The sequence below is a fragment of the Condylura cristata genome, unplaced genomic scaffold (assembly GCF_000260355.1).
Source record: "Condylura cristata isolate star-nosed mole 26May11 unplaced genomic scaffold, ConCri1.0 scaffold00001, whole genome shotgun sequence".
Taxonomy (NCBI): Eukaryota; Metazoa; Chordata; class Mammalia; order Eulipotyphla; family Talpidae; genus Condylura; species Condylura cristata.
Genome location: NW_004567102.1, coordinates 86,791,566 through 86,818,191, shown reverse-complemented (window position 1 = coordinate 86,818,191; position 26,626 = coordinate 86,791,566). Strand labels below are relative to the sequence as shown.

Genomic DNA, 26,626 nt, shown 5'->3' with positions numbered 1-26,626 from the left:
ACGACCTGAGCAACTCTCACTGCACTCTCTCAGAACAGGCACCCAATTCCAGAAATGAGTACTACTGACTGCAGTCAACATTTCTCTCTGCCCGAGTGAATGTTGTGTAGCAGACAACAGACACCAGGCAACTGGCGATAACACAGTAGGCCTGTAAGTCAGAAAATCATCAGCTAAAAAATTCCCTCCTAGATATCAACAACTACATACCATCAAAACAGATTTCCTTTTTGCTTAAACCAGGCATGGGCATGCTAAAAAAACAATTAATAAAAACCAAAGTCAAAGCCCACAATACTTGATAAACCCGGGGAATATTTAGTATTTCAGTACACACTAAAATGCTTCATCATCACAGATTTACTTACTTGAAAAGACTGCAAAGGTTAACTGAAGACATAAGTGGAGCATTCTGACACACCACAGGACACACCTGTGTGCCAGAAAGGCACCATTTTCAGGTTGCACCTGCTTCAAGTACCCCAGCCCCTTTCTGCAGTTCCTTAGTTACAAAGTATTACCTAAAGTCAGAAAACACTGTACTTTTAGCAAATTCACATTTTTACCTCAACTACATGTATAAAAAGCTAGATTCCAAAGTTATCCACCATAGACCTCAACACTTAATCTTCAAAATAAGACATAAAACTGATTTTCACATTAAAAACATTTTCTCCTTCACTGTAAACCCAAAAGATAGTAGGAGACATACTCGCTGTCTGTGGACAAAGCTTTCAACAACACTGTACTTCACCAATTCTGCTTTTCAATTATAAGCCATGTGAATACATAGGTGACTATTTTCTGTACTCCCCCATATTTAAAAAGTCTGGGTCCTCTTTGTTTGCACAAGAGGTTGAGTCTCATCACTATGAAGCTATCAGCAGTCACTGCAGCCTGAGTTCGATCCCATCAGGAACGTGACCCACAGGGTGCAGCAGACCTCTCCTCTTGTCTGCTGCTTCCCTCAGCAGTGAATTTCTGTCCGTCTGCCTGTTCTGCTCCCCACTCTGTCTCCGGTGAGTTCTTTCACCTCCCACACCTCTGGCTACATCCCAGCTCTTGTATGCATAAATAAATCAATTTTATAAAAAAACGGTAACATCTATTTTTGCAGGTTGGGGGAAGAAGTGTACTCTAAGTTTATTTTGCAAAACACGGCTTGACTTTAAAAAAAAATAGGTGCACCATCAAAACTGATGCATGGACTTAAGCTTCTTCACCTTTGTGGCATTTTGAGGAATAGGCAGAAATTCAGCAGCTCAATGAGAATAAATGACAACTCTAAACACACATACAAAAACCAACAAATGCATGAGTTAACAATAAAAATCTTTATTTAGGTTTGGTCAGTACAGGTAAGATATACTGGAGTCACAGAGCAATTTGCATTAACAGGATACAACAGTTCATAAAAACTGAGTAACTATGCACACAGATTTCTTAAACATTCAGTCACCTAAAGAGAAAATGCACAGATGTATGGTGGGAAAAACTGCATCTAACACTGAAACTACTATAGGACTCTCATCAACAAGTCCAACTTTAGTGATAAAACTACTGTACTGGGCAAACTTGGCGGTCAGAGCCTCACATCTACTCTAACAAGTCTGAATGGTGCAGAAGTGTAACAACAGCATGAGTGAGAATGCCCTCACAGCACAGGCCGAGAGACAGATTTACACAGACATCATTGTGTTATACTTTGAGGAAGGAGTTCCATTTACAACTTCACATTAACTCATATAAAAATAACTCAACCCTACACAAAATGTCTTTTTAGCAACATTCAAAGTAATTAACTGTTATAATTCCCAAAGTGGCAGAGGTATTGAAGCAAAGAAAATAAAAAAAAAGAAAGGAAAAAAGGGGGGAGGGACAGAAACACACACACCCACAAAAAAGGCAAATTGTGACAAAGTATGCAGTACTTTGCTGGACAGTATCCTCTCCCAAATTAAACGACACTGTATAAAAATTTGCTGGAAAAATATTACAAAACTGAACCCTGTACATTTACACCTGAGTCCAAGCCATTCTGCACGTGGCGGGAACCCGCAGTTCGGTTACCTTTCCCACTCACTGTCTTCTCCTCTTGAGGGTCATGGTTGGAGTCTGTGTCATTTGAGTGGTGTGTGAGAGAGTTTTCGCTGCCCGTGGGAGAGTCTACACTTTCATACCCCGCACTGAGTTGGTTTATGTAACTAACACCTCCTCTGCCAGTTCTCTCCTCTGAGCTGTTGGAGGCCTTATTACCATTCCCTGGAGAAGGAGGAAAGTCATCTTCGTTGCTGTCCCCCTCCCTGTGAAATCCAGACCCAGACGTCCTCTGCCGGGAGGAGCTGCCGTTACTTGGCCCGTTGGCCAGTCGACTGCAGTCTTTACCTGTGGCCTCCGCCTGTCCTACAGGCTCGGGAGGTGTAGTCCTGCTGGTGCTTGGGGCTGAGGCCTGAGACTGCTGCTGCTGGTACTGCGCCAGCTGCTGGCGGGTCTCCTTCAGTTGCTGCTGAAGAACGAGAATGGTGCTCTGCATTCCCTCCACTTCCTCGTCCAGTTGGATGATGAAGTCATTCAGCTCTGTGCAAAGGGAAGAGTCAAACCTACTTTATTATCTTTTATAATGTATTTAAAAATATTCCTTAGGGCCTGGAACAAAGCCAGGCAGTTAATACATGTTTACAACTCTAAATTCACAACAGGGTATTTTGAAGTTTTGTTTGGAATTTTAAAATAGTCACAAGTTGTTTGGGGGGATAAGACTTATATATGTTGCAACCAGGGACTCCCATATACCCAAGAACAAAAACAGAACCCATTTTGAAACTGATAAAAATAACACATCCACTAAGTCCTAAAAAGGCACTAGAGGTGGCAAGAAGTCTTTCAAAATCTTCCATTACCAAAGTCTACAAATGGTTAAGAGTTGAAATAATCTTCTTAGTAATTAAACTGTTTATACATACACATGAATTCTCAATTTAAAAATTTCCTTATTAACTACTAACTTCTCTCTTGAAGGGCTCACCACATAGCACTGCGGTAACTATACTTACCCCCAAGAAAGCTGCAGCTGACAATTATGTTCTTTTTGTCTTAGAAAAGTATTAGATTGCATACATTACATAGCAAGTATAAACATGTATTTTTAGACCACTGGAAATAGCCAAATACTTGAAGGCTTACATGGACAAAGTGGTTAAATGGAATTGAATATAAATTTTGCAGACCCATGTAATACCTTAATAATACAACTTTTCTATCTTTAATCAAATCCCACTCAAAACCTAAAAATGAAATGAGTAAACCATTAGGAGCATGTGAGAAAATGCCACTATAATGAAATGGCGTTGGATGCATGTACAGAATATAATCTATACTATTCATGCCTGGCAGTATTTTTTATAGCCAGTGCAAAGTCAACCAAACTTTTCAAAGGACCCCTTACCATCCTGACTGCTTTTAAGCTCCTCACTATACTTCTTCTGTAAAGCCAACTCAGCTTCAAGTTGTGCAATACGTCCCTGGGACAGCTGCCTTCCAAGTTCTTGATTCTCCTGGATAAGCATTCGACACTTCGCCATTAACTTTTTGCCTGTTTGGCTGCAAAGGAAAAAGTCATCCATCACAAAATGAAAACAAAACTCTTACAACCTTCTTTGCTCGCATTATTACAATGTTAGATGTAACACATACAGAACTATGTCACAGTAGGTACCTCCCTATAATTACCATCTCCTTTTCTGAAACAGGCCCATCTTCTGCATTTCAGAATTCTGCCAATACATCAGCAAAAACAAACCCTAAACGAAAGTACCAAAATGGAAGTTTTCTAGTGTTATTACAATGATTCTGAAATCTATTTTCACCCCAGTTTATCTTTTGAAATTAGATATGAGCCAGTTAATTAACATATACTTTAGATATACCAATATTAACCAAAACACTAAGGTGCTTAACTTTATGGAAGATTCTAGGAATATAAATGCATAAGAGACAACTGTACACTTCTTTAAGATACTTGATTGACAACCAATAATTCCCTTTATCCTTGCTAGAAAAATGTTTAATAAGGATACCTCTGTAAAGGCAGTTGTCACAAGAATGTCTACTAGTTTAAATAAGACATATTAACTGTTTTCAGTGCCGTAAAAAGTCTAAAGACTGCTTTTATTCATTAATTCCTCATTTAACTTTATGTGTGAATGTGTGCAGGCAAATTATACATACATATGTATACAGATGTGTGTATATATATAAAAACCTGTCTTTTAATCTGGTACTTTTTTTTTTTAAGGATTTTTTTTTATTTAAGCATACAGAACTGGGGTACAGGCCAGAGATGCAGGGGCGGTGAGAGGATTCACCAGAAACATAGTGGGAAGCAGAACAGGCAGACTGACAAAGTCCACTGCTGAGGGGAGCAGCGGGCGAGACAGGAGAAGCCTGCTGCGCCATGTGGGTCACATCTGGGGGAGGATCAAACTCGCACTGAAGCCGATATGGCTTGACTTAGCTTCGCAGTGTAGCACTGCAACTTGCTGCACCATCAGGGAGGGCCCAATTTGGGACTTAAAAAAAAAAATTAACACCAATATGTAAACAGGATCTTACTCATGGTATGAGACTATCTTTAGGACACAAAAATGATTGAGGTTACTCAGCAAAATAATACAAATATGCAAATATCTGCCAGATTAGGACTGTCAGACTATAAGCAATTTACCAAGTGCTAGTGTATCGTGCCATCACATCTACATGTGCACACACAATAATTTAAATGTAATAAAAAGAAATTGGTCAGAAAGCTTTGTCTTTTCTTCAGCATCAGGTGTAATGGAAATGGTTACTTTTAAGAGGATCTGACTTAAGAATATACTTGTGATGTTACCTTTCAGACTTGGATAGGGAGTTTAACATTCTTGTCATTAAGGACTTTCCCTTGCCCAATACATTCAGCATGCATCTATCTGGACACTATAAAGCCCTAAAACTTTTTTTAAAATTTCATTTATTTATCCATATAGAACTGGGGTACTGAGAGGGTGTGTGTGTGTGTTTGTGTGTGTGCGTACGCACACGCATGAGGAGACAGTGGGGAGCAGAACGTTGAAATACACTGCTGAGGGGAGAAGCAGGAGACACGAAGAGATCTGCCGTGCTATGTGGGTCACCTCCCAGGAAGGGGATCAAACTCACACTGAAACACTGCCACAAGCTTTGCAGTGCTGCACTTTAATCCGCTACACCACCAGAGAGGTGCCCTAAAATTTTTTTAAATGGACCACTTTGTAAACTCATTCTCAATTTTTTAAGCAGAAATTTATAATTTGTTTTCCTCCATAAATCTGTGGTACCAAAGGAACCTGGGGGAAAGCAAGCACAGATAAGGATTTTATTTCTTATATAGCAACTTTAGTTTTCAGCTGACAACTGTTGCTCCCTTGTTCACTGCCATTGTAGGCAGTGCCTTCAGGCTTCCATCAGTACCTTCAGGCTTCAACTGAATTGAGTTTAGAAATTAAATGAGGAATTATGAAATAGGCACCACTATCAAAGACAGTGACATTCCTCTCATTTCACAGCCTATGCACCGTACCTAATTTTGGTTTTCTTGAATGGTATAAAGCACCAGTGTTTTCCAACTAATCTGAAAAATCTCTTTACATGAATTTAACAAAGATCAGAAAAAACAGTTAACTATAAAATCAACACATTAGCGATCTGACAACCTCACATAAAATATAATCATATGATTCAATCATAACACACTCAAATAATCCTATCACTTCTAAAATTAGTAACTGTTGAAACATCTTGATAAAACTGTAGTTCTTTAAACATTCATGTTGTTTTACTAAGACATGCAAAATTGTAATAATCACATCACCAGAAAAAAAATAAATTCAAGTAACTGTCTTTGGAATAAGTTTAAATTAAAAAACAAAACAAAAAACAGCCCTGACCCATTCCTAAAATCAAATAATCCATAAATATGTACACAGGAAATAGTTCAAGAAAGGGCTATTAGAAAAAAGAACAGGCACCATACACTGCTGCTTTGTTATCAGGGGAAGGGAGACAGGCTATGTGGGGATGTATAACTACTTGGTAATTAAGTGCCAACTGAAAATTGTCAAAATACTTAAAAATTATCTTTCTGAACAGTTTGAAATAGTGTCCCATGTATGAAGTAAACTAAACAAGATAATTCTGGGACTCTTTCTTCAACATTAAAACAGAATAGGAAAAGTGGGAAAAATAACCTCCTCCAAAAAAGGGAACACAACCCATTCTAAGTCATTTCAAGCCATACTGGCTGAGCAATAGTTCTTTCAAATTAATGATGTATTATAGTACTGATATACTGTTTAAGGCTGATTTTTATGGAACAAAAATCCATTTATAGGATCTGAAAATAAATTATGACTAATACATTGGAAACATTTTATAACCATTAAAAAATGAAGTTATATTAAGTATTAAAAAGTGCCCACGGATAAAGAGGGTAAAGCTATAAATCACCTCATTATATAATGATCACATTTAAAAAACCCAAACCAAGATATAAAAAAATGACTACACGCATATGAATTATCCTGCTAGCCAAGAAATTTAACAATGGTTACTGCGCCTGAATGAGGAAGGCAAGATCATATCCAGGAGTGACTCTTTCTCATCTCCATTTTCTTTTCTGTTTTAATTTTTTGGAAAAAAAATTGACAATGATTAAGAAAAACCCATAGATCCCAAAAACATTATCAGGCAGCAAAGAATTCTAGCAAAACTTGAGTACATATTTCAGTATTTATTACAGAATTATTTCTTGACCTACTAAAAATTCTTTGGCCATTTCTACTGTGACCTTAAATGGTACCCTCAAAATATATACAAAGTCTTACTAATTTGGGCACAATAACCTAAGTTTAAACAAAATTGATTATTTACTTACCCACCAACCCTCACAAGTTGTGAGACTTTTAAGAGCAGATTTTTTTGAATGTCACACAAGCCACTTCTGGTTCAACCCACCCTCTGCCCCACAATCAGTTCCCTAAAGCACAAACATACAAGATACTTACAATTGATTTGAATGATTAACAGAACTTAAGTCACCCTTGTTAAAACTGCACTTAACCGTTGGGACAATCTGGAACTTTATCTTCCACTCATCTTAGACTCCATTGTCACCAAGTGAATATTCGAATTGGTGACATACAGAATGATCTGACGAAAAAATTCACCTCCAGGACTGGATGGAAGCATGAAGAAAATGCCTCATTTATCTAAATGATCAAATGAATTTTCTAGAAATGATCACTACAGCTTTGTCTTCAATTCACAAAATGTCTCACTGAGGCCAGCCCACAGCTCCAGTACATTATTTCCCCAATCTTCTGGCTGGCACCCTGTGAAGCTGTCCCACATAAACTTCTACTGCATTATCTTGGGACAAAGTGTCAAAAAGTAACAAGTGTCAAGTCTCTTTGTCTTTTATGCCAGCTGGAAAAAAGTAGTCTTTAAAAAAAAAGAGACAGAGCCTTTCCCTTTGCTTGAAGAGCACATCAAATTTCCCCAAAATAAATCTGCTCTCCATAGCCCCCCCCAATCAAAATGTTTTAAAAGTACAACAAAACCAACATAGTATTCCTTGAACGTAAAAACAAAAACAAAACCCAAACCGGGGGGGAGGGGGGAAACCAACTATTTCAAGGCACATTTAATTTAATATCAGGAGTGCAATACAAAAGGCCAAATACAATGAAGGACCACATTCCCCCATGAAATCAACGACAATTCTCTTGGAACATGTGCCTGTTGAGTGGAATGGGGATTTAGCAAGTTTCACTACTAAAAAAAAAATCAGTGCAGTGAGTCCCATCACAGCCAACATCCTTATACAATCTGGTTGTGAGATGAATGTTGATATAACGCTTCACAAAGTTGAAACCTTGTTGATACCACACCTTCATGTTTGTACAGTCCTCAGCAAGCACATCTACAGGATTAGCGACCATTCAAAGAATAAACCATTGATTAAAACCACACTGACTTAAGGCTCGGTAATATAGAGCCCCAGAAGAAATGGTGAAGTATATGAACTATGTGTACTGACATCTATTATTTGATTCTCTTATAACTATTGAGTTGGTTCTTAGCAAATAAACCTTTAAAGGCAAAATTCACCTCATTAGAGTTTTGACCCAGAAGTTAAACAACAATCACGAAGTCCACAGTCTTATTGGCAAAACTGATATACAGTGTCTCTAAGTCACTATGCTCAAGGTTAAGAGCGATGCATATTCCATTTTTACATTTTACTGGAATTTTACATGTTCAATTCATGATTTTAAATCTCTAGGTTTTCATTCCTCCAAACTGTCTGAAGACACAGTGTGCCACAGACTTAAGACTTCTGTTTCCCCCTCTATTTTCTTCAAACATTTCTCAAGTGTCTACATGTTCTAGAAGGGAAATTTTCGGAGGTGGCCACTTCTTCGGAATAGTCCGACGCCATCAGACCTCTGAAGCAAGGGGAGGGGTAAGAGAAAAAAGCTGAAACACAAGGTTCACCTGGTAAGTTTTACATTAACCATTACAAGCTGGACAGTATAAGAATGTGGTTTTTTTTGGCTCAAAAAGTCTGAGTCTTGGTGTGGAAACGAGTACTTGGCTGTCCCACCACAGTTTTCTCGTAGTGGGACTGTGAGGGAAGTCTTGACTGGGGAGTATGATTTGTTTACCTATCAGGCGTAAACTTCCAGGCACTCAGTTCATTTTGGGCTTGTTCCAGTTTGTCTTTAGTCTGTTCCAGTTCACCTTTCATTTTTAGGAAAAACAAATTGATGGCTGGGTCTACCATTGTTGATCTCAGTTGGGCGACACTGGGCTGTTGGACTTGCTTGAGGTACTGGATTTGAGTCTGTGCAGAGCAAAAGAAACAATTACTTCCAAATCAAAGGAATCACCCATGAGAAAAAGGTGGGGCAAAATCCCTTTGCTCCCTTAATTTATCAACTTGTTAATTAAGTGCCCCCACCCCCATCCTAGGGAAAAGTACAAACTAAAAACTATTTAGGACCCTCCCTGGTGGCACAGTGGGAAACGCGGCACAGTGGGAAATGCAGCACAGTGGGAAACGCAGCACTGTAAGCTGGTCACAGCTGCTTCAGTGCAAGTTCGAACCCTGGTCCCAGAGGTGACCCACATAGAGCAGCAGACCTCTCCTGTCCTGCTCCCCTCAGCAGTGTATCTCAGTTCATCTGCTTGTTTTGCTCCCCACTGTCTCTGGTGAGTCCTCTCACCACCCCTGCTCTTCTGAGCTGTACCCAGGTTCTTTGTGAATAAATCAATCTTAATTAAAAAAACAAAAAACAACTAAGATTATCCCTGTAGGAATTAAAGTCATTTGATTATATTTCCATATGTGGAATCTTTGAAAAAAATTTATTTACTAAAAATGTTGATAAACGGCCCTCCCTGGTGGCGCAGCAGGTTAAAGCACAGCACTGAGAAGCTAAAGCCACTTCCGCATGAGTTCGATCCCCGCCTGCCCCAGAGGAGATCCACAGAGCACGGCAGACCTCTCCTGACCCGCCTGCTGCTCCCCTCAGCAGTGTACTTCGTCGAGCTGCCTGTTCTGCTCCCCCTCTGTCTCGGGTGAAGCCTCTCGCCGCCCCTGAGCCTCTGGCCTGTACCCCAGTTCTGTATGAACAAATAAATAAATCTTTAAAAAAAAAAAGTTGATACCCACTGGGGAAGCAAAAAAAGCTAAGTTCAAAATACTAATGATAAAAACATGCTACAGAGGTGTTTAGTTTACTAACTCAAATTTGCACCTAGCAAAATTATTCTATGCACAAGTCCTCTAAAAATATATCAGGCACAAGATTATAATTAAAAACACATTTGCATTTTTGAATTTAAACATGTTACTGATATTATTCACACAAGCGGACACTACAAATTTACAAATAGCACCTTAAGCCAAAATAAAGTGTATGCTCATTTTTTCCCCTTTTGAGTAAATCTGGATCATAAAATTTATAGTTTAGTTAACTGTCCAAGGACACAATACCAAAAATGAAGAATTCTCTCAGTCTCCTGACTTCCAGCCTACAACTTTCCCGCCATTCCAGAACCTTTCTTCTTACGTATGAAACCTTGACTCCCTGCTACTACTACTAGCATAATAAAATCCAGTTATCAACTTTTAAACTGTATCAAGATCTTGCTGCATACGCAAATGTAATGAGAACTCAACATTTCATAAGCAGCTCATTTCTAACATAAATAGGAAACATTTAATCACTGAGTCCTGAAAAAGCAATAGGATTTTTACTTTGCACAGGGAGTTTCTATTTAGGGAGACTTTAAAAAAGTAATTCCTCTTAAAAAAGTAAAACTGCTTATTCACTATAATACCAGTTACTAAGACACTTTTAACAGGGGAGGCATATCAAATGGTATGTACCACATACCCCAACACTAGTGAAGACAATGCTTCTCCAAAGCTAGTACAGTTGAACTACTGCAGTTTTACAATGTGAACTGCCCTCATCGGCTACAAAGCCCTTTCCTTGTGTGTGTTTTTTTCCCTCCAGCTGCCCTATCTGCAACATCTTACACTGTATTCTAAATGAAAGAATGAACAGCAGGTTATACAATTGGCCTATACAAAGAACTATTAAAAATGTGACTGGAGGGTACAGGCCAGGGTGCGGGGGTGGTGAAAGGTTAAAAAAAAAAAAAGTGACTGGAAATTGTAGGTTCAAGTTGAAATAACCTAGACCAAGAAGAAACAGGGGTGATGGAATATCACCAAAGGCATGAGCAAAGAACAGGCATAAGGGACTCTCTGGGGGTGCAATGGGTCAAGTCTCAGCAGAGTGAAGCAACTGGCAGCCACCACAGCACAAGTTCAACCTCTGGCCAGAGAGCTGACCCACATGGTGCAGCAGACCTCTCTTGTCTCCCCACTTCTCTCCTCAGCAATGTATTTCAGTCAAACTGCCTGTTATGCTCCCCACTCTGTCCTGATCCTCTCACCCTGCCCTACACCCCAGTTCTTGGATGCACAAATAAACCTTAAGGGAAACAAAACAAAACAAAAAAAAACACAAAGAACAGGCATGAAATAATAAAAACTACCAGTATAGATGACAGGTGAACATCACAGAGGAGACTTGACAGCTATACTGCTTAGGCAAGTGATAAGAAGTTCCTGAGCTAGAACAGTTCAAGCTGAACGAGAGAAAGAATTCAAAACTCACTGGTGGTGTGAGATTACCAGCGCAGGCATCAACCACCACAGCTATCTACAAGGTACTAGCACCCTGAAGACAAGACTCACCTTCTGCATGTATAAGCATTCAGAACAGTGCCATGCAAACAATGACTCCTACAGCTCACTCATGAGTGAGAAAATCCACAATTATGACTATCAGAACAAGGAACAGAGAATTAGGTTTGAAAGTAGGCACTTGAGAAGTGGAGGCTAGTCCCATTTGTTAGGAAAATCAGCAGAGTAGAAAAACTTTCTGGAGTGGCAGGGTGGGTGTACATAGAAAGGATCTGCATTCAAACTGTTAGGTGGAGTCTTCTAATCAACTGTCCACAGGTTTAAAAAAAAAAAAAAAAGCCAAACATGAAAATGCCAGTAAATGAAATACAGAAAGCAAAGGCATGAGTAAGAAAACATTTACTAGCAACCTTGAAGAATAAGTGGTAGTAAAGAATAAACTAATAAAAATGAGAACTAACTAATGAGAAGGCAGAGAAAATAAGATGCTCCTCTTTTCCCTAGCAAATATGAAAAACTCATTTTGAAAAAGTGAAGGAATAAAAACTGGTGAAAATGTGGACCAACCTATGCATGGAAACAAAAGTATCATGCCTTAGTTCTAAAGAAGTGGTGAGATAACAAACTGGAATGAGTCCCTACAGGGCCCAGAATACTGACTCACACTAGGTTTTAATAAACAGGCACCCAATGAATGGAGATTTCACATAAGAACCGAAGAGTGTTTCAGATACAACAGGGTGAGAGCTGACACTATTGTCTTCTATACACAAACACAACAAGGAATGGACTACTAAAGACAGCATAAAAACGAGTCTATGTTTAACTAACAAATATGATCAAGTATCACTAGATTGCAGATCGATGCAGACAAGGCAAAATTTAAACTGCCCCCCCCACGCCCCCGGTGGCACAATGGGTTAAAGTAGCACTATGAAGCTGTCCCCAGCCCTGCAGCACAAGTTCCATGAGTATAATCCCTGGCCAGGGAGATGGCCCACATGGCATGGGAGACATCTCCTGACTCACCCACTGCTCCCCTCTGCATTGTATTTCTGTGGTTCCTCCCGTTCTACTCCCAACTCTGTCTCTGGTGAAGCCTCTCACCTCCCACATGTCTGGCCTGTACCCCAGTTTTTGTGTTCATAAGTAAGTAAAAAAAAAAAAAAAATAGTTGCTGGTCAACATGTATGGAGCTCGAAGGGATCGTGCTTAGTGAAATAAGCCACAAAGAAAAGGAAAAATACTGGATGATTTCACTCAGAGCAGGAGTATAAAGGACCAGGGGAGAAAACAGTAATAATAATGAACAGCTATATACCAGAGAAATTTTAAGGGGGTGGAGTGGGGAGCGCAATCAAAAATGGTGGGGTGGGGGGAGTGCACTGAATGGCACAAGGGTGATTTGGTGATGGGAAGCCCAAGGGGATGACAACTGAGATGGAAAAAGACACAAAATGATGTAGAAATAAACTACTATATTATTAAAAAACATGCATACAAAAATTTAAATGTTATGTATGTTAAATATTAATAAACAATTTTCAATGAGGAAATAAAAAGTTGCTGGTACCAAAACTTAGTTTTATGCAAAGAGGGATAAAGAGAACGCAGGAAAAACCAACCAGAAAGCTTTTTCAGGCAAAGAAGCAATAAATAGTAAATGTTCCCAATAACCTAGCTCTAAAGCCACTAAAAGGTTACCTGGAATCAATTATAATCTTATAAACCATGGACATTTCAGAGATTATCTTAAAACTTTTGACTTTGTAGCCATATGCAAAAATATTTTAAATGCAGGCCCTCCCTGGGGGCACAATGGGTTAAAGCACAGCACCTTATGAGGCTGTCTGCAGGATGAGTTTGATCCCCAGCCAGGGAGCAGGCCACGAGGCAGACCTCTCCTGTCCCACCTACTTTTCCCCTCAGCAGTGGATTTCATCAAACTACACCCTGCCCCACACTCTGGTCTCTGGTGAATCCTCTCACCCCCTGCACCTCTGGCCTACATCGACACTCTTATGTGAATTTAAAAAACAAAAACAAAACCCACCAAAAAACCCCCCACCAATTTACCAGAAAGACGGAAAACGGCAAACACTTACAGTGCACTCTTGCATCTCTTGCTCCTTTGTTGCTAGTCGCATTACAAGTATGTTTTCCCTGCGTGCAGACTCTTGCTGTTGTTGCTTCAGTTTTTCTTCAGATTCCCTCAGGCCAGTTACATCATTAGCTGGTAAGAAAAATAAATGCGAAACACAAAATATAATTTCAAGATTAAACTGAACCAAACACTGGTTGCCTTTGTCAAGGATAACAAAAAGCAGAATAAAAAATTTCATAAAGATCTGAGTTTCTGGGGGCATCCCTGGTGACTTAAGGGGTTAAGTCTCAGTGCTATCACCTCTGTGGCCTGAATCTGATCCCTTACCAAGAAGCTAACATATATGGCACAGCAGACCTCTCCTATCTAACGAGCTGCTCCCCTCAGCAGTGTTTCAGTAGATCTACCTGTTCTGCTCCCCACTGTTTCTCCAATGAATTCTCTCATACTCTGCATCTCTGGCCTATACCCCAGTTCTTATATGCAAATAAATAAAGTACTTCATTAAAAAAATCTTTAAGTTTCTGTTTGAACTTTGTAACTTAACTACTTTCTTTTTTAAACAACAAAACTGGGGTACAGGCCAGAGGTGCAGGGGTGGTGAGGGAGCAGAACAGGCAGATCAGGAGAGGTCTGTGGCACCATGTGGGTCACCTCCAGGGCTGGGGGTCAAATTGCACTGAAGTGGCTGCGGCTAGCTTGCAGTGCTGCATCCTAACCTGCTGCGTCACCAGGGAGGGCCCTGTCAATGTTATTATTATTTTTTAAAATTTATTTATTCATACAGAACTGGGGTACAGGCCAGAGATACAGAGGGTGAGAGGATTCACCAGGAACAGTAGGGAGCAGAACAGGCAGATCGACGAAGTACACTGCTGAGGGGAGCAGCAGGCGGGTCAGGAGAGGTCTGCCGCGCCATGTGGATCTCCTCCAGGGCAGGCGGGAACCAAACTCATGCGGAAGTGGCTTTAGCTTCTCAGTGCTGTGCTTTAACCCGCTGCGCCACCAGGGAGAGCCCGTCAGTGTTATTTTTTTTTTTTTTTAAGATTTATTTATTTATTCATACAGAACTGGGGTACAGGCCAGAGATGCGGAGGGTGAGAGGATTCACCAGAGACAGAGTGGGGAGCAGAACAGGCAGATCGACGAAGTACACTGCTGAGGGGAGCAGCGGGCGGGTCAGGAGAGGTCTGCCACGCCATGTGGTCACCTCCGGGGCAGGCGGGAATCGAACTCATGCGGAAGCGGCTTTAGATTCTCAGTGCTGTGCTTTAACCCGCTGCGCCACCAGGGAGGGCCACCGTCAGTGTTATTTTTAATGGATTTTGAGAAACATGTAAGAATTTAAGCTCTCAAATGTATTGCTGGATGCACCCCTCCCCGTTGTAGACTGGTAATATATGCGTTATTCAGTTCAAGTTCCTCTGTAAAAGGAACAAAGGACAGATTGAGAAAAGTTTCAAGTAGCTCTGAATTCCCCATTCAAGTATAGAATCTTACATATAAATCTGCTTAAGTCACACCATTATATGATTATATATACTGGTGGCACAGTAGGTCAAAGCACAGCACTGCAAGAAAGCCACAGCCCCTCTAGTGTGAGTTTGATCCCTGGACCCAGAGGTGACCCACAGCGTGCAGCAAAACTCTCCTGTCTCGCCCACTGCCCCCCCAGCAGTATGCTTTGTCAGTCGGCCCGTCCTGCTTCCCATTCTGTGTCTGGTAAATTTTCTCACCACCCCTGTGCCTCTGGCCTGTACCCCAGTTCTCTGTGACCAAATCTTAAAAAAAAAAAAAGAAAAAAGAAACTGCTATATGATTGCATGTCCATTTCCCCCAATGACTTAGAACAGATGACATATATATCTTAGATCTATTTCTGAGCACTAGTGCCTGGACATAGTCATTACTATCCACAGCCACTGCAGCACAAGTTCAATCCCTGGCCAGGGGAGTGACCACATGGTGCAGGAGACCTCTCCTGTCTCCCTAATGCTTTTCTCAGCAGTGGATTTCAGTAGATCTACCTGTTCTGCTCCCCACTCTGTCCTAGCGAATCTTTTCACCCCTGCACCTTGGGCCCACACCCCAGCTCTTGTATTCATAAATAAATCAATCTTAAAAGCAATGTAAAAGGAGATATTCATTTGGTAGTCAGAACTCAAACTTACAGTTAAGATCTGTGTACTTGCCCTCCAAAGCTTGCACGTATGCTTCATACTGTTTCCATCTAGTACAAAAATATATTTATATATTAGTTGTTACACTGAAATTGCTTTCATTAAATATATCAGAAAAACCACATTCATAAACTCATAAATTTAACACTAAAAATTCTGATGAGAATTTTTAAAAATGTTTATTTTTACATCATTTTATGAATTTTTCCATCTCAGTTGTAATCCCTGTGGGCATCCCATTACCAAATCACCTGTGTGCCATCACCACAAACCTGCACATTCCACCCTCCCCCAAATATCTCTGGTATATATTTGTTCATTATTATTATTATTATTATTATTTTCTCCCCTGGTTCTTTATACTCCTGCTATGAGTGAAACCATCCAGTATTTTTCTTTTTCTTTCTGGCTTATTTCACTAAGTACGATCCCTTCTAGCTCCATCCATGTTGCTGCAAAAGGCATGTTTCATCTTTTCTGATTGCTGAGTAATATTCCATTGTATACATGCACCATATCTTTTTAATCCAGTCATCTACTTTTGGGTATTTGGGTTGATTCCATGTCTTTCCTATTGTAAATAAAGCAGCAATAAACATGGGGGTGCAGGTGTCTTTTTGAATCAGTGTTTTTGTGTGGAGTGGGATTGCTGGGTCCTATGAAAGCTCCATTTTGAGAAACCTCCAAACAGTTTTCCATAGTGGTTGTACTAGCCTGCATTCTCTGGTGGGGAATTTTTAGGGTCGCTTCCACTTTGAGATTGATTATACCTCTATTTTAACCAATAGTACATTAGTTATTTCATTATCCCTCGTAACTTATAGGAGCTAGAAGAAAATACACAGAAAAGTGATCTCTACTGAAACTTTATTAAGTGTGATCTCCTGGGTCAGATCACACACCAGAGTGGACTTTATATCACTGATAGTGATGCCTGGAGTATAGAAGCTAAATAGAAACCTCATTTACAGACGTTAAGAAATGTGCTTAATCATATGGGCCTGAGGGTTCTCATCTTGGCCCTTGTGAGTATCACTGGATATCTCAAAATAATAAATAGCACTTTTGCATGTAAAGAAAGGGAAACAATATAAGATTTAGCAAGATTATATTTTTAACCATCTCTAGCAAACAATTCCCATAAATACCATATGCGATCAAAGTATCAGGGGAGTATTCTTTAAGTTCTTCTACCCTGAAAATATAAACCTAATTAACTGCTCTTAGCAATTATTGTAGATGAAAAACAAAACTTTCTCCAGTTTTATGACTAAAAACTGCTAATGGCAAGAACCTGCCCCAAATGTCACTATGCTGCTTCATTATGCTTTCAATCTACCCTTCTGTTAAAACTAATCAAAATTTGCTTTAAAGCTCTTAACACCAAGCTAATCTACCTATACAAAGATGACAATTTAGTCAAACACATTCTTATTAAAATGAGCACTACAACTTAGAACATACATAGGACTTTCATTCAATTTTTGGTATGAATAAAAATGTTTTGCAAAGGTTACATAAGAACCATGTATTTTAGAAAGAGAAAAACTTAACTTCAATCAAGAACATCTATACTGAGATGGCAGAAAAATACAGGCCAGCTAAATAAATCAGTCCTCTCCTGTCTCACTACTGCTCCCCTCAGTATATTTCAGTCAGTCTGCCTATTCTGCTCCCCACTCTCTGGTGAATTCTCTCATCCCCAGCACCTCTGGCCTGTATGCATAAAATAAACAATAAAAGCATCCACAGTATAGTGTCATTGACTCCAGCAAACAGAAGGACCTGTGTCTGCTTTATGCTCCCCCCACTGAATTATTTTTTTATATCCAGAAGAGATTAAAAGAGAGAGAGAGAGAATAAAGGACATCTGCATAGACACAGGGGGCAGAAAGAGTTGCTCCAAGAGAGAGAAGTCTGCTCCAAGAGAGGTCTGTGTAGTCCCAGGCGACTGGCCTGGGGAAGAGAGCTGTCTTTGTCCCTTTGCAAAGGGTAGAGATCAGTGAAGTCAAGTCCTTGTACAGGCTCAGGTGGGCAGAAGGGCTGCTAGCTGCCTGCTGAAATTTATTACCTAGATCTTCAAATAAAGAAACTTCTAGACAAGTTTAATGACCTTGCAAATGATGCCCTGAAAAATGCTCATTTTCTTAATTTGAAATGTATGGTTATATTTTGATTCCTCACATTCAAATACTATAGTGTTATACTTGACAATCTGTTTTTGAAGACCATTTATGGACAAACAAAAATGCTCTGCATGTTAAAAATAAACTCAGATTGCTGATTAAGACTAGATGTAAGTTTACCGCCACGAGTGAATTTGTTCTGTAGTGTCATGCATCCCTCTATATTCACACAATGGAGCCAGGCCAGGGGAAGTATGTTCAAAAAGCACATTAAACGATTTCAGGATATGGTTAACATTAAAACATATCTGACATAAAGACAAACATGTCTGTCAGACTCACAGTATGTTTTACAGAAGTCTTTTATTTTTGATGAAAGAACACTTTACCTTAGAATTAATTCATCTCGTGCCATGACTTTGAAGTCTGTTTCACTCAGTCGAACCTATGGAGAAGAATTAAAAGACAAATGAGTTCTCCTCCTAAAAAGCTTAAATATTAAGTATTTCTGGCACTCATGTTCTTTGTAGCTTTAGTTAAGACAGAATCACAGTTTGCTAGTTTTTATTTGGAATCCTCTTATTACTGAAAACAAACAAAGCCCCCAAAACAGATCTTGGGCCTCCATGGTGGCACTGGGGTTAAAGTCTCAGTGCTATCAAGCTACTGCCAGCCACTGCGACACTGACATTGAATTTGAGCCATGGCCAGGGAGCTTGATCCACAAGGCACAAAAGACCTCTCCTGTCTTACCCACTGCTCCCCTCAGCAGTATATTTCAGCAGACCTGCCTGTTCTGCTCTCCACTGCCTCTGATGAATACACTCCACACCTCTAACCTACACCCCAGGTCTCAAGTGTATCAATAAAATAAATCTTAAAAAAAAAAAAAAAGTAGCTCTGTATCGAGATACAACAAAACATCTCAGGCTGAGTGAGACTGAAAAGGCTCAGCATTATTATTTTTTAAATCTTAAGTTATTGGTAGTAGTTTAAAAAAGTTGTTACCTTTATCATGGACGTAAATGTAAATTAACACACCAATGTGCTACTACTCCATAACATTAGAATGGCTAACTACAAATTAGTGGTAATTAATTCCCATAACTACAGAAGTAAAGCCAGATTAGTGATTGCCAAGGATTAGAATGGATGGAGAGGACATGGGTGTGGCTATCCAGGGGCAGTATGGGGGAGGCTCATGGTGGGGATGGTTCAGTTAATCACTCTGGTTATGGTGATGGTTAGAGAAAGCTTCAGGTGGTAAAACTGCACAGAGCAATCTATTCACACACACTGCACATACCACCTGTAAAATCTGGGAAAGCCTGTGGATTGTACTAATGTCAAGTCCTTGGTTATACTGTTATACAAGACGCTGAGAGTTATGCAACATTATAACACTGAAGGAGACTGAGTGAAGAATGCATAGAACTTTCTATGGATCCATAACTATTCCTAAATAAAAAATTGTTTTTAGAAAAACAGGCATATTGGGCCCTCCCTGGTGGTGCAGCGGGTTACAGCAGAGCACTGAGAATCTAAATCCGCTTCCGCATGAGTTCGATTCCCGCCTGCCCTGGAGATGACCACATGGCGTGGCAGACCTCTCCTGACCCACCCGCTGCTCCCCTAAACAGTGTGCTTCATCCATCTGCCTGTTCTGTTACCCACTCTGTCTCTGGTGAAGCCTCTCACTGCCCCTGAGCCTCTGGCCTGGACCCCAATTCTGTATGCACAAATAAATAAATCTTAAAAACAAACAAACAAAAAAAAAGGGCATATTATTCCAGCTAGGTAAAAAACTGTTCAGTAAACTGCAAAACAGTAAGTGTTATTCTTGTAACAAGTTAAGACTATAAAGGTGAAATACTGCTCCTTTATTAGTATAAAATTAAAACTTCATTAGTTTTCCTTATGCTACTTGAATTTTTTCCTTGTAACTGTTTCAATTTAGTGCCAAGTTCTATTATAAAACATAAGGAGGAAATTATACTTAAATGTATTCAAAGTAATTTTCAGGGCCCTCCCTGATGGCACAGGGGTTAAATTGCAGCCCTAAGTTATCCTCAGCCACTGCAGAAATTTTTACTGGTTAGTACACATGTACTCCACTTTCCTGGATGACTACAAATTCTCTTAGAAATGATGTTATTTCTTTTGTAGTCCTTTGTTATTTTTTAAAAAAAAGATTTATTTATTTATGCATACAGAACTGGGGTACAGGCCAGAGATGCAGGGGGTGAGAGGATTCACCAGAGACAGAGTGGGGAACAGAACAGGCAGATCAATGAAGTACACTGCTGAGGGAAGTCAGGAGAGGTCTGCTGTGCCATGTGGTCACCTCTGGGGCTGGAGATGGAACTGGTTCCGCCACCAGTGCCCCTTTTTGTATTTCTGTGTAATAGTGACTAAGCTGAATTAATGCAGGGAGTGTGCATGTGTGTGGGAAGATGTAGAAAGGGAAAATTGAGACTACAAAAGAAAACTTTAGAGTAAAAAGTATCTAAGAACTGGGCCTCCCTGGTGGGGCAAAGGTTTAAAGCTCAACACTATGAAACCATCAGCTCACCATAGAACAAATTTGATCTCCCTCCCTCCCCCAGGGGAGGTGACCCACAAGGCACAGCAGACCTCTCCTTTCCCACCCACTGCTCCCTCAGCAGTGTGTTTGGATCAATCCACCTGTTCTGCTCTCTCTACTCAGTGTCCGGTGACTCCTCTCACCCCACACCTTTGACTTATACCCCAGTTCTTGTATGCATAAATAAGTAAATCTAAAAAAAAAAAAAAAAAAAAAAGTTGTGATTTTATATCACAATGAAGGGAATATAATCTAGAAAAAAAGTAATTTACAAGTATTTGTAATTTATTTTGACATTATTTGTAGTTATGTTGCTGGAAATACCTGTATAACAGAGGCAAATAGTGGAATACGGAGAAACCAATTATACTCTAAAAACAGACTGCATATAAGATACAAAGTCTAGCACAGTACACACTCACAAAACTACTATTCTTAAAAATTAAGGGTGCAAACAATAAGCAAATACAGATAGTTCCTGAATTACCCCTTACCAAACTGCTGAAAATACTTTTTTTTTAAGATTTTTTTAAATAACAGTTTATTTTTACATCATTTTGTACATTTTTTTTTCCCATCTCAACTGTAATCCCCACGGGAATACTTACCTTTTTGGGAAGAGGTTCCTCGTTGGTCATCTTGAATCCTAGAAAAAAAGGGTAAAGAGGTTCAATTGATTTTCTCCCAACTAATATAAGAAAAAAATAATGGCTTTATCAAACCAATTTATTACTGAACTCAGTAATAGCCACAACACCATTACCCTTATTTTTAAAGAAATCTTTTGTTTTAGATTTACAGATTGTAATACAGATTTCCACATACTCCAGTTTCTCCTTTGTTAAGATCTTATAGAGTATCAGTTGCTAGACCTTTCTTTTTATAGGTATGTTGTTATACTAAGATAAGATTCTACCATTATAGTAATAATCCACTACTGCAAAATGCTTGTATCTGAAATACACACTTATACCTTAATGAATATATTCCTACTCTTAATTTCATGTCACAGTGTGTATTGCAAATGAGATAAAAATTATGTGTTCCATCATAAAATTTTATATAAGAGCCACCTAATCTGTTGCAAAAGACAGGTTAACAAAATGAGAGCTATTTATTTGAAACTTATTATGCTGCTTTTAACAGTGAATACCAAGAGTAATTAAAAAAAAATTCACACAATAAAGTCAAAAAATCTTTTAGCAACATGACTTCAAATACAAAAAAAAATGTACATAATAGGAAAATGTAACTACATATGTAACAAACAGTCATTTGGCATGAAACTTCTATGAGCACTAAGATACTGAAACAGAGTTCTGAGTACTGCTTTTATTTTTTTTTTAAAGATTTAATGCAGATGGCAAACAAGCATATGAAAAAATGTTCAACATCACTCATAATAAGGGAGATGCAAAGTAAAGCCACAATGAGATACCACCTCACCCCAGTGAGAATGGCACATCTTCAAACAACTACCAACAACAAATGTTGGTGAGGATGTGGAGAAAAAGGAACTCTCCTGCACTGCTGGTGGGAAATGCAAACTAGTACAACCACTATGGAAAACTGTTTGGAGGTTCTTCAAACTGCTCAACATGGAGCTTCCCTATGACCCAGCAATCCCACTCCTACCCAAAAGACACAAAAACACTGATTCAAAAGATACCCCATGTTTACTGCCGCTTTATTTACAACTGGAAAGACATGGAAGCAGCCCAAATGCCCAAAAGTATATGAATGGATCAAAATACACAATGGAGTATTATTCAGCAATCAAAAAAGATACTCATTTAACATGGATGGAGCTGGAAGGGATCATGCTTAGTGAAATTAAGAAAAATACTGGATGGTTTCACTCATAGCAGAAGCATAAAGGACCAGGGGAAAAAAATAATAATGAACAACTATATACCAGACACATTTTACGGGGGTGAAGTGGGGAATGGGATAAAAAGGGGGGGGGGTTGGGGTGGGGCGGGGCTCTCCCTGGTGGCACAATGGGTTAAAAGCACTGCATTATGAAGCCCTCCAAAGCCACTGCTGCACAAGTTCGATCCCTAGCCAGGGAGTTGACATACATGGCGTGGCAGACCTCCTCTTACCTGGCCACTGCTCCCCTCAGCAGTTTACTTTGTCAATCTGCCTGTTCTGCTCCCTACTCTGTCTCTGGTGAACCCTCTCACCACCTCTGCACCTCTGTACCCCAATTCTGTAAGCATAAATAAGTCTTTAAAAAAATAATGGGGGGTAGTGCACAGGACTATGGTGATGGCACACAGGTGAACTGGTGATGGAAAAGTCTACAGGGATTACAACTGAGATGGAAAAAGGCACAAACAATATAAAAATAAACTATTATAATAAATTAAAAAAAAAATTGAGCTCTCCCTGATGGCGCAACAGGTTAAAGCACAGCACTAAGAAGCTAAAGCCACTTCAGCACAAGTTTGATCCCTGGCCCCAAAGGTGACCCACAGGGCACGGCAGACCTCTCCTGACCCGCCCTGCTGCTCCCCTCAGCAGTGTACTTTGTTGATCTGCCTGTTCTGCTCCCCACTCTGTCTCTGGTGAATCTTCTCACCACCCCTGAGCCTCTGGCCTGTACCCCAGTTTTGTATGAATAAATCTTAAAAAAAAATTTTATGCACACTAAAATTGAGGTACAGGCCAGAGGTGCAGGAGCAGTGAGAGGATTCACCACAGAGTGGGAGCAGAACAGGCAGATGGAAAAAATTACACTACTGAGGGGAGCAGCGGGCAAGACAGGAGAGGTCTGCTGCACCATGTGGGTCACGTCCTTGGCTAGGGATGGAACTCATGCCTAAGTAAGTGGCTGAGAAGCCGCTGCAGCTGGCTTCCTAATGCTATGCTTTTACCCATTGGGATTCCCCACCAGGGAGGGCCCCAGTAGTGTTTTTAAAAGCACAGAGTAACAATATGCGATCTGAGGAGTTCCTACCCTGAAAACATTTGTTGCTTCCTAACACTCAAATTTAACAAGGATACAAGCTAACTTAAGATTTTTATCAGGCCTCCCTGGTGGCCCAGAAGTCAAAGTCCCAGGGTTATCAAGCTATTGCCAGTCACTGTGCATGAGTTTGATCCCCAGGCGGGGAGCTGACTCACAGGGCACAGCAGACCTCTCCTGTCTCCCCACTGCTTCCCTCAGCAGTGGATTTTAGTCAATCTGCCTGTTCTGCTCCCCCCTGTCTCTTGTGAATGCTCTCACCCCCTTGTACCTCTGGCCTGTACCCCAGTTCTGTATGCATAAATAAAATATACACTACCAAAAAGTGATGGCGGGGGCCTTCCCTGCTGGCATACGGTTTAAGTGTCAGGCTATCAAGATCACTCTGGCCAGAGATCAATCCCTGGCCAAGGAGTTGACCCACATATGGCACAGAACACTTCTCCTGTCTTATCTGCTGCTCTCCTCAGCAATGTATTTCAGTAAATCCACCTGTTCTGCTCCCCACTTGTCTCTGGTGAATCATCTCAACCCCTGCACTTCTGGCCTGTGCCCCAGTTTTTATATGGGAAAAAAAAAAAGTGATGGTAAACTACACACTGCTTAGAAGGTAGATCTATTTTAAAAAGCTCCTAAATTTGTGACAGAAGTGAGGGATAAAAAGAGATTAGGTACAATGTGCTTCATGTGTCCACAGGCTACTCCACACGTCGGAGACCTAATTTCAGATTCAAAGCATTTAGAAAAGAAAATCCTCCCTCATCCTTAGCTGATGAAAAGACAACCTTTCCTTGAGAGTCCATGACAGATTGAAATGCAGCCTGGAAACAGAAATTAGGACAGGCTTAAAATTTAAGTGCCAACACAGAACCTGTTTCTCAGTTTTGACTTTTACATTGTGAGAGTATGTAACGAAATTTATCCTTCACCAAAGTAATTTTTTAAAAAACATTTATTTATGTATGCATATAACTGTGGTACAGGCCAGAGGTAGGGGGAATTCACCAGAGACAGTGGGAAGCAGAACAAGCAGAACTATGAAGTACATTGGTAAGGGGGGCAGCAGGTGAGACAGGAGAGGTCTGCTGCGCCATGTAGGTCACTCCCTGGCTGGGGGGTTGAACCTGTGCTTCAGTGGCTGAAGAAAGCTTGAAAGAGCTGAGACTTAACTTCTTGTACCACCAGGGAGGCTCCCAAAGCAATTTTTTTAAAAAGCAAAATGAACAAGAACAGCTATGTCAAGTCAACTCTAGGTTCATAAAAACAATGAATATTCCAAGTTCTTAGGACAACATATTTTATATCACAAAAACAGACTGAAATCATTTGGAGTCAAGTGAAGTTGAATCCTGAATCTCTAAGGAAAAAAAGTATATTAATGACTCATTTATTTAATAACCACAACTTTTCAAAGTCAAAGTTAGCCCCCATTTTCCAGACAATGAAAATGAATGAGTCAGTCATCAAGTGGTTAGCTTAGGCTAAAGCAGCTATTAGTTACCTGGGGAGGGGAGGGAAGAGGGTGTTAGGACCCCAAATTCAATGCCTCTCAAAAGTTAGTAACTGGTGGTGGATAATTTTTCACTACATCAATAAATGATTAAATGTAGAGACTGTAGAGAATGCAGACAAACAGAAGGAACAAAAAAAAAAAAATTCCTATTTGGCCAGTTTAGCTACTTTTAAAAATCAGATTTAAAATTATTAGAAGTTTTAAAATTATGTAACAATTTCAGTTATTCACTTGGAGAATTCAAGACAACAGAGCTCTTGAGCTTAGAATGTCAGAGCCACCACCTATTGCTTTTGATGGAGTTCGGTTTTTGTTGGCTGAGTGCCGCGCATCCCAGATCCCAGTACTTCCCCTGGCTCTTGGTATTATGATCCTAGGTTATGCAACTCAGTTCTAACAAAGGCAAGCACCCAATGCAACTTGGTAAGAAAGTTCATACCTTGCTAAAAATAAATAACAATCTGACTTAAGTCTTAGTAGAGTAGAAAGAGTACTAATTAGGAACTGGGGAAAATACCTTCTTGTGACTCTGTATCAGCCATGATAGGGTGTCATCAAGTGAGAGCCTCTAATCAGCAAAGTGAGGATTTATCAATTCTACCTGCTGGACAGGGCCCTGCAAACCTCAGTGCCTTAAATGCCATAAAAAGGATATACAAAGGACTTTCAAATAAGAAACTAACAATGCAAAAGAAAACTAATGTGCCTTCAAGAAGATTAAAGTGGATTCCATCAACTACATGTTCAAGGGTGAAGAACATGTATTGTTACATCCCACTGCATTGCACTGTAATCTGATTCAGCACCTTGACATGCAATGGGACAGTTACGGGAATCCTGAAGTTTTTCTCTCATGAACACAGTAATAGGAAACACTTCCAGGCAGAAAACCAAGGTAACTTAAAAAATAAAAGGAATAACGCCAAATACTATCTAGCTAGATTTTGTTTTGCTAAAGGACCCACCAGCATAAAATCCTTTTCAAGAGCGATATGCAATTATATTAACGTGACGGTGACAAACATTTTCGAGGGCATTCTAGCCTATATTCCTACAAGCCGTAAGGAGTTTGAAAAATGCAACTGCTGTACAGAACGTGCTCCACATCATAGAGCTACAGATTTTCAGAACCACATATACCTTAATTCTGACCGTTAACAATGTTTTAAGCAAACGACATAAAATGAATTGGAAAATGTAGGTATTAGAAAATTTTACAAATCAGATGTGCTAAGTAAAACTCATTTTTACTACGTCAGCTCTTTGGGAGATTTCCTACGTTCCACCATAGAGTGAACGAATATCCTGATCACTTAATCTACTTTAAAGAGAGCTAAGACCTGAAGCACTCAAGAAGCAGCCACCGCTCAACCTATCCCGCGCCACCCTGTGGAATGCGGTCTCTCCCACCGCGCCGATCCCATGCTGCCGAATGACAGGCGCAAACAACATCTAGCCGTCTCGACAGACTGTCGCACCTGCTGCTGTCTCCAGTTAGTGGGTTTGATTTCTGCACCACGTCTTTCTTTGCAGAAGGGCGAAGCTTAAGTCACAACAAGGCAGGACCTGCCGCGACTGACCGGTGGCTGCTTCCTCCCTCAGCGGCAGAACGAGCCGAGCAGGAGCAGGAAGCGCGGCGGACTCCGGCGACTGCGACCTGCGGTGGCACCTCGGCTGTTTCGGCGTTAACAGTCCTCCGGGAGCCACCGGCTTGCTCAGAGCCGGCACCGGGGCTTTTCCACCACAAACCCGGCTAAGCGAGACCACCTAACACAGCCTCGCAAGCGCCCCGGCGAGACCGCCAGCCTCCCGGGCACCCCGGGGCAGCTCGCTAGAGCCTGCCCCTTGC

At 40.3% G+C, this 26,626-nt stretch overlaps 1 protein-coding gene across 1 annotated transcript; it reads right to left on the bottom strand.

Moving 5' to 3' along the window:
* Window positions 1–1,315: 1,315 nt before the first annotated feature.
* WTAP (Wilms tumor 1 associated protein) lies at window positions 1,316–26,316 on the bottom strand. Its single transcript, XM_004673955.2, has 8 exons — window positions 26,256–26,316; window positions 20,902–20,939; window positions 18,099–18,154; window positions 15,575–15,633; window positions 13,405–13,532; window positions 8,742–8,920; window positions 3,446–3,600; window positions 1,316–2,577 (listed from the first exon to the last, which is right to left on the bottom strand). Exons 2-8 carry the CDS (start codon window positions 20,929–20,931, stop codon window positions 1,994–1,996), a joined length of 1,191 nt encoding a protein of 396 aa, XP_004674012.1. The 5' UTR covers window positions 20,932–20,939; window positions 26,256–26,316; the 3' UTR covers window positions 1,316–1,993.
* Window positions 26,317–26,626: the final 310 nt, after the last annotated feature.